Source organism: Oreochromis niloticus, linkage group LG20, assembly GCF_001858045.2.
Source record: "Oreochromis niloticus isolate F11D_XX linkage group LG20, O_niloticus_UMD_NMBU, whole genome shotgun sequence".
NCBI classification, from domain to species: domain Eukaryota; kingdom Metazoa; phylum Chordata; class Actinopteri; order Cichliformes; family Cichlidae; genus Oreochromis; species Oreochromis niloticus.
The window spans coordinates 31251729-31265154 of record NC_031984.2 but is presented as its reverse complement, the minus strand read 5'-3'; the positions used below and the strand labels follow the sequence as shown (position 1 = coordinate 31265154).

The 13426-nt window shown below is 38.3% G+C and overlaps 1 protein-coding gene across 3 annotated transcripts in view; it reads left to right on the top strand.

The window, feature by feature from the left end:
* The window catches only part of klhdc8b (kelch domain containing 8B), a 226527-nt gene that overhangs the window by 202626 nt on the left and 10475 nt on the right, over positions 1-13426 (top strand). For all 3 annotated transcript variants that reach the window (XM_005477951.4, XM_019350175.2, XM_025901802.1), the window contains one exon: positions 2250-2351. In XM_005477951.4, coding sequence (XP_005478008.1) covers positions 2250-2351 — 102 coding nt within the window. The remainder of the gene's footprint in view (positions 1-2249; positions 2352-13426) is intronic.

Below are 13426 nucleotides of genomic sequence, written 5' to 3'. Positions count from 1 at the left end.
GCAACACATTTCTGTTATCTCTAAATTACAGTATGCTTCTCCTCCTGTCGCCTCACCTTAGGCCTTTCACTGTTTACAGTAAATCAAATTTGCTCATTCATTTTAGTTCCTAAGCATGATGAACATGTTTTAAAATGCAACAGTTCTGTTATTTCTTGATAGCTTTTTTGTCTCTGTTGCCCATGCTCCCTAAAAAAATGAGTAAATAAAATTTGCAACTAAAGAGATGTTTTCTGTTATTTCTCCTGGGTAGTTGTGCATTGAAAATTCAAAAACCAAGTCAAAAATTGCTGTAAACAGAAATAAGTTTAGAGAAAAACAGTTTGTCAGAGACAATTCCATCTATTTATATATAAGCTCTCTCTCCAGCCTTGGACTGTCTCACTGTTGGGAAGATTTTATTTTTCCCAGCGCTGTGAGCCCGTAAGAAGTGCTCTTACGAGCTTTCTGTTAGATGAAATAACTGCTCTCTGGTGACCATTTAGTGGCAGCCATCTGTGAGACAATATGCAACAAAGCCTATTTAAGGCCCACACAAGAATTCAACTGCCCACCAATTGATCTATCATGATCACTATCCTTCTACTATCATTCTTCTCATCACAGTACTGCCAGCATCGCTATGCTAGCCGTGATAAGTATCATGATAGTACATAAAGGTATTGAGGGGAACAGCACCTTGATTCCTATTTAACTGCTGTTGAGCTCTTCACCAGGGGGTGCACAATTTGGTGACCATTTACCATCACAATATATTACCCACTAATGCCATTCATTAGCTCATTAGCTAAAAAGAAAAAAAAAGATATAGTAAAAATGTGGTCTTTTGTTCACTGGCTCACTTTAAAAGTAATTCTCTCAACCATTGCTTTATGGACAAATAAGTTAAACCTGCCACTTTTTTCCAAAAAACAAGTCTAAATGCCTAAACAGGCATTAGACATTTCTCCACTCTCTCCACATTTCCACGCCAACGCTGAAGAACTCAGCTGAACCTCTTTCATTGAAAAGGTCTATAGACAGCTCAGCTCAACTCACACGTTGATCTAATTTTTGACAAAATGGTGTTAATAAGTTACGTTGTTACGTTGGTTTGCAGTCTGTTGTTTGTTGAAGTCTTTGTTGTGAGTGTATTAGATACCCATCACATCAAACAGCTGCAGAAACCACCGTGCATCTCTAAGATGAGAAAGGTCCCGTTTTCATGCAGTAATGCTTATCTTATCTTACATAAAACACAGTAAGACAACTTGCTGTGTATAGGTAAATACAATTGATTTGAACTGAATTAATAGTCTGTATTCATTTCAATGTATTAAAATATAGAGCAACTTTAATTGTTGTTCTTTTGTGTATTTTGCTGTATTTTATTGAATTTACAGCTCATCCCTGTCACAGACCATTTGGCAAAGAGGACATGGAGAATTGGAAAGGAGTGTGTCACTACATGTGATACTCCCATATATAGAGCTATAATGTGCTGCTGGGTTCTGAGTTTTAGACCTAAAAAGGAAAATGGTTGACATGGTGGGAGGGAGCTCCTGAGGCAGGAACTTTCTATAATGTTTCTTGTTCCTTCTTTTCTATTATTTTTTTCCTTTTAGTTTTTACTCTCTTTTTGCCCCAAAACAGCAGAAATGCAAGCAAAGCACAGTCTGAACTTTACAATTGTTACAATGACAAAGAAACTGAACCCTCATGCAAAATACATTTGTCTTTAATTAAAGGAACAGTTAGTGGAAAATATAGGAAGTGTATTTACTTGTCTTCTTAGTGTCTGCATAAGGTAGGAGAGCTGCTGGTAGGAAAACTAAATAGCTTTCTTGTTTCTTACAGTTTGTTGTGTCAGCTGCATATTAATGCACTGTTTAAATGGTATATGCTAAAGATAACTTTATTATACATATTATGACTACTGAGTACTTTTGTGCACTTTTTGATAACAGGGATTGTGATGAAGTAATTTTTGTTTGCTATTTTTTTTATCTGCAATTGTATGACCACTGTTCAGTCAGAGTTTAATGAGGTAATTGAAAGCACTGCAGTCACATTTATTAACGTAGTCATTTAAATTCTGAAGAACTTGGCTGAGCTGTTACCCAACATACCGAGAGCATCTTTGTTTGTGACCCCACATACTCGATATACTGTGTTCTTCTTTAAAATATTATGACAGTGAAAACTGCTTTCTGTTGTGAATGACTGTGCTGAAAGATAACTGACAGTTTCTTGTGTCTCACCTCTGGCAGGTATTTGGATAAAACCCACTCGGACGTCCAGGATGAGGGAGAAGAGGGCTGACTTTGTGGCAGGATGCCTGGGTGGAAGAGTCATCATAGCTGGTGGTCTAGGTCAGCAGCTCTGTTCTATTTAATCCTTTTTTCCTGCCTTCTGTCAATCAAGGATAGCGCTGTGCCTCATTTCAAGAAGGAGATGTAGAACAATGGGCAAAGAAACTTTATTTATTTTATATAGTACAATTATGTAAAAATTACAAATATAAGAAATAAAAAGACAAAAATCACTGAATGGCTTTCAGTGGTGTGTGAACATACTGTATATATACTGTGTCCTTGATCCTGTTGCCATTGAGCCGTTGCTCATGTTATGTTTTTTTTCTGGTAGGGATAAAATTTTTTTTTGCTTTTTTAAAAATTATTTAATACCATACAGAGAGAGCACCGAAATGATCTATTGTAGTGCAATGCATACATCACAGACATCCAGATGAAGGAAGCCAACAGAACAGGCAGACAGGCAGGCGGCCCAGTTGAGATAGATGACTACCGCCTGTGGGGATACAGGTCTCTGGAAGTAGATCCTATGCACTATTTGCTCCAAGAAAGTTGTTGTGAAAGCAGGTAACTCATCAAAGCACAAATACCTTTGTGTGTGTACCTCAAGTACAACATCTGAGTGATGCTGTACTTTGAGGTAAACAACATCAGAACATCGGAACATTAAGGAAAACGGGGACACAGCCATCCTTCGATGGTTTTGACTAAAGCTGGCCAAACTTTTTAAAGCTGGCATTAAATTGTTTGGTACTTCTGGGCTAATAATTTAGAAAGATTAAATCATTTATCCTTTTTTATTTCTTGGTATATTGTAGGTATACCAAAAAATGTGACAAGCACACTGAGACTCAGGCAAAGACATGGGAGCTTGACACTAGGACAGGGGATAACAGAAATAGAAACACACGACAGACCGGGGAGACAAAACAGACTGGACATGAAAGGGGAACAGACATGAAAGCAAGCGATAGCCAAACTAGAACATAAGAAGCTCACACATGACAGGACCAAGAGTCAGAGCGAGAGCGAGAAAGACACCAAACTTCAACAAACGTAAACATACATGACTGACTGAGGATGCTGAGGAGGACACACAAAGGAAAGACTAAGAGACTGGATACGAAAGGGAACTAAATTAAACAAGAACTAAGAACTAGAAATTTAACAAAAGTATTAAATGAAGAGCAGAATTTTAATATTCCACAAAAATGAACAACAAGTCTAAAATAGATCAAAAACCTGGGTTAAAGTCCCAGAGCCATGACAGTTGGTCATTTTTTTCTAACTTATTCAGAGAAATTTCCCACTTTGCATAATAAATTCTTGTTGTTTAAGGTTTTTAAGTCAAATGTTTGACACTGAATATCAGTAAACAGAAATCTCCACTACAGTTCTTTCTTTCTTTCTTTCTTTCTTTCTTTCTTTCTTTCTTTCTTTATACATTTATTGTAATGTATAAATTATTATATATGAATGTATTTACTTTGCTAAACCAATGTATAAATCAAAAACTTTCACTTTCTGTTAACAGATCCATCACATACTAATATAGTAAACCTCATGGTGGGGTGGTATTAAAGTAAACAACATGTAAAAGGTGAAGAACATAAACATCATGACTCCAAACCCCTCTGAACGCCCTAACCTATGAAACAACTGCGTCTACATGGCGTGTGTTATGACTGGCTTGTTCACCACTGTCGATTCCTCCTGTACATTTACACCTACTTTTTCCCTGCATTTCTTGAATAACAATTATCAATATCAATATAAGGAATAATAATGCATGTGAGAGAACTGGAAAAAATAGAGGGACGAATATATTTCCCCCTGATAATAACTGACAACAGCAAAGAGTGGGGAGCCAGGAGGGAAAAAAAAGCCCAGGTGGCTCCTCATATAAAACACCTGGACCATGCACCATGATGAGCATAAATGCTTGTCGGTCACTTGCTTAGATTAGGTCAGGCTCTAGATTCCCCACAGAAGTGTAAATCAGGCCTTAGTGTGTCACTTGAGAATCTTTAGTGTTTGTAAAACTCTACTGGAGAAAAGAAACAACATTCTCACAACAAAGCGGACAACTATAGTCAAAAGAAGATTGTCATCCATCCAGCTGTTCTATGACATTTCACAGTATAGTTGCTTTGGGAGCTTCACACCCATCTTTGTACATATATGCAAAGCTGGAGGCTCAGAGAGCAGCAAAAGCACAGATAGCAGCATAGAACAGAGGTCACATTAATAACACCAGATATGACACTGATTAAGCTGGATAAACTGTAAAGAAGAAGTTGGGGTGAATGTTGGCTGCAACATGGCTTGCAGCTGTGGGGAACCCTGTGTTAGACAAGCTGTGGATTATCTAACACAAACCTCCTGTGGATGTTCAGCTGGATTCTTGTGAATGTGAAAGCCCTAGCATATGATTTACATAGTTTTCCCATTCAAACCAATTGTGACCTATGCTGTAGATGGTTTTGTTAAGAAACCTCTGACATCAACATAGAATTGTTTGAAACATAAATTTGATCATTTAGAAAAAAAACTGCATTGTTTTGCAGCTAACTTTCTTTCTAAGTGAACAAATAGAGTCAAACCATCTGTGGTCCAGGTACAAGCACATAATTATCTCAGTATCTGGAACCCATAAATTTCACCATGTAGAGCAAGACCTTGGCTTGACTAATTGTTGTTATTTGTTTATTAAAGAGATCATCTGATGATAAAAGGACTCAACATTTACACTGAACTTGTCAGAGCAGACCACAAACACCGCAACTCTCATTTCTCACCAAGGCCACACACAGGCTCGCACACAAGCAAATTAATTTTCCATTAACTTTCCATTTTCTCCCTGACTGAGCTGCATTTGTTAAAGTAAATATAGTGTGAAGTGAAATTGAGCAATGCTACAAATTAATCACAGGTCAGCATTTTTCACAGTGACACGCTTGTTAAACAGATATTGACCCTCTTTTCTTTTGCACTTGTGTGCATCCGCAAGAACAGCCTCGGTTATATATCCACAAAGCTGTATCAACACACGCAAACCGATGTAAAGCCCAGAGTTATAGAATAAAATCTGTTGATGCATTCAAAAGCTGTTTGTTCTTGTAAGACAGCCCCTCGTGTGAATGCAAGGCAGCAACACAGAGCAGGGAGTTGCAGGAAGAGAAAACTTATTTTTTTCATTACTATAAAATCAACACAGCTTAGCTCCAGCTTAAACCTATTAGGTTAAATTTCCATCATGTTTATCCTCATCATTAATGTCTGAGAGAAAACATCTGACCAGAGAAGCACACATCTGCAGTGTGAGGAGAAATGAAAAGCTTGGGGAGAATAACACAATCCTTCTCAGCTTCCTCCTCTGCATTACTGCTGTCTCGTATAGATTTGTCACTCTAAGTTACAGTACCAGTAATGTAAAGACTTAGATTTTTTTTAACCTGGACACTGTAACACACTCTCTAGGCCTAAAACACATTAGCAGTTTCGTTTTTGCCCCAAATCCAGAGTGACAGTCAATGATGTGGCCTGACAGCTGTGTGTGTGTGTGTTTGTGTGTGTGTGTGTGTGTGTGTGTGTGTGTGCCTCTGTGTGTGTGTGTGTGTCAGACTATGTGGGAAACAGAGGAAAACGCCAATCTTGTCCTGCTGAGAGAGACAGTTAGGAAATTCAACAGCCAACGGAGTAAGAAAGGGAAAAGAGGATTGAGTTGGATGAAAGAATGAAATGTATGTGAGCGAGGGGAAAGAGGTAGACGTGTTGTATTTTCTTCTGTGGTAATGTCAGCTGTGAGCTTGGCTCGCCATCTAATCCATGATGATATTTTGGGCTTGTGAGTCATTTCTGGTTCATGGCACATTTCCCTCCCTCTGCCTGTTGACTAGGGAAATAAAAAAGGCAAACACATCCACGAAGGCATTCTTGAATGCAGTTAAACTGATGAAGGGTTAAGAAAGCAGAGATTTCAAAGATTCTCTGTGCAGACAATAGGTGGTGGTTCTACTGGGTTACTTCTATGCTCACATGGGTAATGACAGTGTGCCCTGAAGGTCATTATTGGGAGGAATGATCTGCTAATCAGCTGAACTCAGAAAGTCTTCTGTTATTGGACTTCTGTGTGAATCATGGATTCTTCACAATGAATGCCATGTTCGAATGTAAGCGTGGCCAGAAAGGTCTCTGTGTCTCTGCTTAGACTCCTGCTAACTGTGATCTGAACCTTATTAGTTCATAAAGTTCTAAACTTCAAATAAACAGTCCGGTTGCAATTTTGTAGAAGTGAAGATCTTTAATGTTCCTGCTATGATACATGATCTCAGTGGAAAACTTACTTATTCCCAGTTAGCATAATTAATTATCTGGTCTACAGGAAATGATTTACTACCCAGAGGGGTTACCAGAAAGTAAGACCAGTGCGTTAGTGAGGTATGTTGAGCCTAAAGTCAAATTATTCAAAGTTAAGAAAGTGGCTCTTTTTTTACCCTCACTAGATTCACTCATGCTGAACACATAAGCTGGTATAGAGAAGGCTGTGTTAGGAGCTTTGTTTTAAAATCCAGTGTAAGCACTACATTTTCACAAACGATTTTAATGACCATATACACCAATATCCATACAAATAAGCCATGTAGAAAGCATACAGTTGCACCACTGTGATTTGCCTTTCTGTTTGGAGTTTCTTTTTGGGTGTTGTCTCTGTGCCTGTGTAAGTTTTGCCTCAGGCTTTTCACCCACAGTCCTAAGAAATGCATGTTAGATTAATTGTTTGAAGTGTGTAGGATTTAAACACTGTATGAATGTTTTGTTAAAATGTGATCTGTAATCTAAAATGCTGCTCAATACGACTTGAAAAGCACTATATAATTGCAAAGACATTGCGTTGAGCTGTATATCAGTAATGTCGCAGTATAGTAAAGAGCAAACTTTTTTAGCATCACTTTAGTAAGCGATGCAGAAAATGTCTTATTCTGCTTTTATGGTTACTCTTCATTTGCTTTCATGCCTGCTGGAATTTCAACATATTCAACACAGAGTAGAAAACTAATTATGCTTACTACCTTTGATTAAAATCACTGAGCTGGGCTTCTCCACCATGTTTGTATTGTTGGTGCCTCTTAGAGGATTTTTTATACAATTATCTGACAAATAAAATGTCATGTTGTGTGCTACAGACCACAGTTTAATTCTGGTAAGTGAAATTCTAGTGTTAGCCTGTCACTGTGCCCTAATCAATTGTCAATTTTGCATCCAAAAACTGAATATGGTGGCAGCCAAATGTATATTATGAGTCTTCAAAATGTAATGTCAGAAACCATTGGGCGATTTTACATCTGTCTCCATCTTCTATACAGGACCATGCTGCAACAGCTATATTTAGCTTGTTGTCTTGGATTTTTTAACTAATGTGTAAATTCAATTGATAGGAAAAATGTTTAGAAACTAAACATTAAGGACAAACATAGTGGGCCACCTACACATTACAAGAGCAGCTCAACCATAAAAATCCATGTCATGAAGCTCCTGCTGCTCAATTTTCGTGTCGGCCCTGCTCCATAACTTCGCATGGCCTGTCACTTTATGATTACTATGTTTCTTAAACACTTCGACTTTGCAATAGTACCACTTAACTGTGGAATTGAAATTTCATGAACTGCTTGTTGCTATTGTGGCATCCTTTTACAGTACCCTGCTTGAGGGCATAAAAACCTTGTGACGAGGGAGAAGCTAAAAGTAGCTTTCAAAGTTTAATTTTAGTGTGCAATTTACAGTATTTATATAGGTACAAAAAACTAAAATTACACTAAAGGCTAAGCAAATAATCTGCTCAGCACTGCTCTCCTCTCTGTGACTCATATTAAATTGTCAGTTATCGCTATTGGCATCTGGAATACATCAGCATATCTGTGTCTTCATGTATGAGGTCTTGCTACCTAAGCTACAGATATTTAATATCTGTAGTCAAGATCAAAGTGAACCATGATAATGGACACAGGACAGGTTTTCACTCAACGTCACAACACCTCTAAAATGGCCAATACTAGTTTCCAGTACTTTCCACCTACCTATAGTCCTCCCTGAGAAAGGATGTTAAAGTTAAAGTAATTTTAAGACTACTTGTTTAGATTTTGTGGGTGAGTTTTTCTCAGGTTTTTCTCAGAAGGAATACAGACATGGATCTTATTAATACTTCTTATATGAATCAAGCTCAAATTGTCATTACAAAAATGAAGTCACAAAGCTGGAAGAACTTAACTAGATTTTTATGATACTACAACTATCAGTAATAAATAGGTAGGTGATAAACAGTGAGTGATTAGAATTTGTGCACAGTTTAATGATGATCAGTGATGAGGTTGGATGTATTTATTCACTGATTGTTTTTTCTTAGTTTTACAGTACCCGTCTTATTAAAGGGTTTATTTTAAAAGGCGTGCTGGAGGAGGCCAAATTATGTTACAACCAGTTAGGACAGCTTTTAATAACGTTTGTTTGTCTTTGTTCTTCTGTACTTTTCAGTCTGAAACAGAACAGGATGTTCTCTCTTTATGTGCATTTCTCTGTATTTGTGTCCATTATAGTAACACTAATGTTGCTGTCTTCACCACCTCCACCCACGCACCCAGCATTTTGTATTTTTGCACTGCCTTGTACTTTTGTTTAATTCATGACAACGCCTGACAACTTGATATCTGCACCTAAATTATAATTAGATACGACTTGTCACAAGGGGACTGACTTGAGATGCAATTATGGGCTCATGGATATCATTTCATAATCAGATTATTTCTGTTTGCATGCACATGAACCTCAAAAACAGCCATTAGGAATGGGCTCTCACACACAGACTTTGCATACACATACTTCCTGATCTTTATGTATTCAGATGAGATGTTCTGCATCTGTGAGAGTCACAGATGCAGAAAACTGCTGACACAACTTTGACCTCATCTGTAATTTTAAGCCTCTTAAAGTAAATCATATTAAAGGAAACTCAAACTAAAATCACAAATAACACAGTGACAGAGACAGAAATATATAAACTTAATGTGGTTTAAACTGTCAGTCAGCAGGTAAATAGCCGTATTTCAACAAGCTGAGTACCGTCGGAATAAATCTGCCACTCTGTGTTAATGCAAAGTGACACTGTACTATTTGTCACGCCTGTGCTAGTTTAGAACACAGACGCAAGTTTCCTTGAACCCCATCATGACAGGTTAATGAAGCACAGAACAGATAATTATATGCTGATTTAGAATTTTTAAAAAAGGGGTTATCCGTAATTTCTTCATGTCCTCAGGCTAAAAGTAGCTTTTAACTATCCATGTTTGAATATATACCTAAAAATAAGAACTGTGTCAGCTCAGACTTTAAGGCTGTGTTTGGTGTCAGATTAGCCTCCAGAGATTTTTTGCACCAAAGCATTTCTGGTGTCAGAGGTTTGCAGTTATTCAGAAGTCAGAAGATCTGGAGCCAGGTTACTGGGCTCTTCCTGAACTGCTGTGGGAGGTAGTTTAGAAAAAGGCTCACATGGCAGTTTTTCTATGGGCAAAACTTCAAATTAACCTTTTTATACCATACAGATGGCAGATGGCAAAAAGAAACACACCCCCTTCTAATGAATAGATTTGTTCAGTGGTGTTTTATGCTGGACATTTGTTAAACAGAGTACTTCTTCTGAAAGATGTTTTTCTTACAAATTGGCATGTTTAATTAGTACCAAGCTATGTCAGTAACAAATCAACACTAATCAGAGCTTCTCTTCTGTTTTGACAGCAGAAAAATGAGCTGATGAAGTCCTTACTCTTCCTGCATTAGATGTCAGCTTCTAATTGTATGTTATATTATAATTGTATCCCCCAGCAGCTAGCTGTGAGAGTAAATTCTGACCTGTTCTGAACCCTGCCAAGTCACGTTGTGGAGGTCTGCAAGCAGTAAAACTGTCCACCATTTTACTGTTAACCAGAGAGCTGGCAGGAGGGCATGTGGCATTCTTCCTGTACTCTGGTAAATTATGATAGCTGCATTTTGCCCACTGACAATGTAAATTGTAGTGATAAAGAACAGGAGGCAAGAAGGTCAAGGATGTAAGCTATGCATTAGCTGCTAAAATATGGTAAGTGCTGAAAAGAGTGCATGTAATGGCACTGTTTACAGCACAGATCAGATAGTAATACAAGCTCCTCAGCAGGTTTGCTGTGGCTTCTGTTTGACCTGAAGTCCCGAGTGAAAGCAGAAACAACAGGCGGTCAGAAACAGGTGAACAGTAAAGACCTTAGGAAGGCTAACCCTGAAAAACAGATGGAAACGGTGCTGCAGCTGGTGTAGCTCCATGCTTGAGCAGTGAAAGTGATTCTAAAAGAGTACCAGCTATGCAAAGAAATGTGCACACAGGTGTGCTTTTCAATTGGTCAGTTGAAAGAGAAGACGTACATGTTGTGATGGTTGATTATAAAGGGTCAGAGCATATTATGGCATTTCTAAACAAGTAAAGGCAGCTAACTATAGACTGTTTGCAAACTCGGGTATATTTGCCAATGCTTCACCCATTATTTAAAGCCTTCAGTTTTGCAGCCATTAAAAAAAGTTATTGTTTTTTTTTACTTGAGCCAGAAATTAGACAAGAGACTGAAGCATTAACCCCAGCAACATTAGGCTTGTTTTTTCAGAGGTTTTTGTTGAACCACACTTAAATTAGCAATTACACTCACATAGCATGATCTATTCACTGCAAAGTACACCCAAGCTGTGATTAACCGCATGCAGATGATCACCCATGATCATGATAACATGGAGCATGTTTTGATCTTGTTGACTAAAAACTTGGTCTCTGTAGCTGATGTTCTGCACGTCAAATAAATGTCAAGGTGCAATTCATTATGGTCAGCTGAGTGGGGTAAAAAAGCTCCAAACGAACTTGAATGAGCTGGAAACACCTCAAGGTTGTTACAGAAGCCCTGCAGAGTCCAGGCCCCAGTGGGTTAGAATTTAATTTAATCATGGTGGCACATTTGCTTTTAAAATTCAAAAATGGGGATGGTGCAAACTTTCAGTAATGCTTCACGGCATTACTTTGCTAATGTGGTGTCATGGTGGCTACATTACATATCTTACTATAACAATCATAGCGTATTTATGTCTGTATGTATCCTTTTTTCTCCTTAACTGGTGGGTCAATCTCAATCAAACTTTGCAAGAACACGTACAAGAAGACAGTGTTAATTTCATCATGTCCCTGCAAATGTTCTCTGTTTATGTTTGTTTCAGGTGTCATGTTCAACGGACGTGACCCGTACGTACACAAAAATTTGAATCCACAAAGCAATTTTATTCAACCCTTCACTGTTTTTTGTACTGCAGATCTTTTTGAGGAGTAATGGGATCATTATAACCGGACATGATTTATAATGTAGTTTGTCAGAGCTCAGTGCAAAACCACAGTTCACTTCTGTTGTTGGGCTCTCTCATGGTTGAGTCTCTCCCTTCAACATGGGATCTTTTTCAAGTCTTAGAATAATAAGCGTAGGATGGATGTATTTTTCAGTACTGAACCACAATCACGACTTCTCTTGTTGCTCTCTGTGTTCGTTAATTTGATTTATATTGTTATGAAAAATAAAGAAAAACCCAGCTGTCTTGTCCTTGGGGTGTCTCCTCTTCTAGTTTTCAGTAACCATTAGTTATTCTTCAGTTATACTCAGAGTTTTCGCCATCAGTGAAGACTCCATAGATCTTTGATTGCATAGCTCCACCTGAGTGGAACTAACCCCAAAGGTAATAAAATGAGAATACTTCAAAGGCATATGGTAAATAATAGTGAAACGTCATGACTGTAAAAATTATATTAAAAAATGTACTCTGAAGGTCATTTTTTATGTCACTACAATGGGATGAATCATTTTAATTCAAACTGCATTACTCTACACGCAGCAGCTTAAGTGTTGTGTTTACATAAAGCTAAACAAAAGGGAAGGGAGAGCAGGAAAAAAAGAAGAGCAATTTTCAGAAGTGGCAAAGAACAAGAAAACAGGAGAGGCGAACAATACACTGAGGCTGACGGTTGGAGGGGTGACAGGTACAGAAGAAAGGAAGAGAATCTGAGACGAGAGCCTTCGCAGTGGAAAAAAGAAAAGCCAAAATGAGAACAGGAGAGCTGAGAACAGGAGGTTTAATGGACTCGATGGGAGAAAGAATAGAGTTGAATGAACAGAGCAGGTGGAGGAGGACTCGCAAGCAGGGTTAAGAACCGTAAACTTGAAGAAAGACTATTTCTAAGCATTTGATAAGAATTAGAAATGAGGCATGAGAATAAGAAAAATGAGGCCGGGAAGAATTAAATAAGGAACTAGTAATGTAAAATGGAAAAGGTGTTAAAGGAGATAACAGGGAAGAAGAATGGCTGTCGTGATGAGGAGTGAAGGTCAAAGGGAGGAGGAGGAGCGCTGACATGACGTCTGTGGGTTGAGAATCAAACAAATGACAGGAAGCCTTTGAGCTCCAAAGCAACAAGGAATATGTTTCTGTGCTGTGTGTGTGTGTGTGTGTGTGTGTGTGTGTGTGAGCTGTGATGAGTGTGTCTTCTACAGATGATAAAGGAACCATGGCCTGAGCGAGGCTACAGGCTTTGAAAAGACCGACTCGGCATTATCACTTTGTTCTTTTAACAAAATGAAGATGATAGTTCTTCTTAGATACATACACACACACGCACATACACAACATAAACTCACCAGACCATATTATTTCTGAACTTGCTGTGATGCCGGTCACCATAGAAACGGAAAAAACAGTGCTGACTGATGTATAATGACAGCCACCATTGTACCTGAGGTGAAAGAGGAGGAGAGTGGGGGAAAGAGAAAAAGCAGTAGATCACAGTGCGCCTCAGAAAGAGGAATCAGCATCCTGGCTGAGACGTAGCATGTCTTAGCTGAAATAACAGTTTCATTCTTAAATAAACCCTCTGGCTTTGTTTTTTTTTTATATATAGTTTTGTTGCACCCCTCTCAGAGTCAAACCCTGGAGCTCCCAAAACCTGCATTTGCATGGAAATGAACATGTCAGCTTTTGACATTAAGTGTCCAGGTTTAAATACCTCCTTATGTTGTATGTTCTATGTC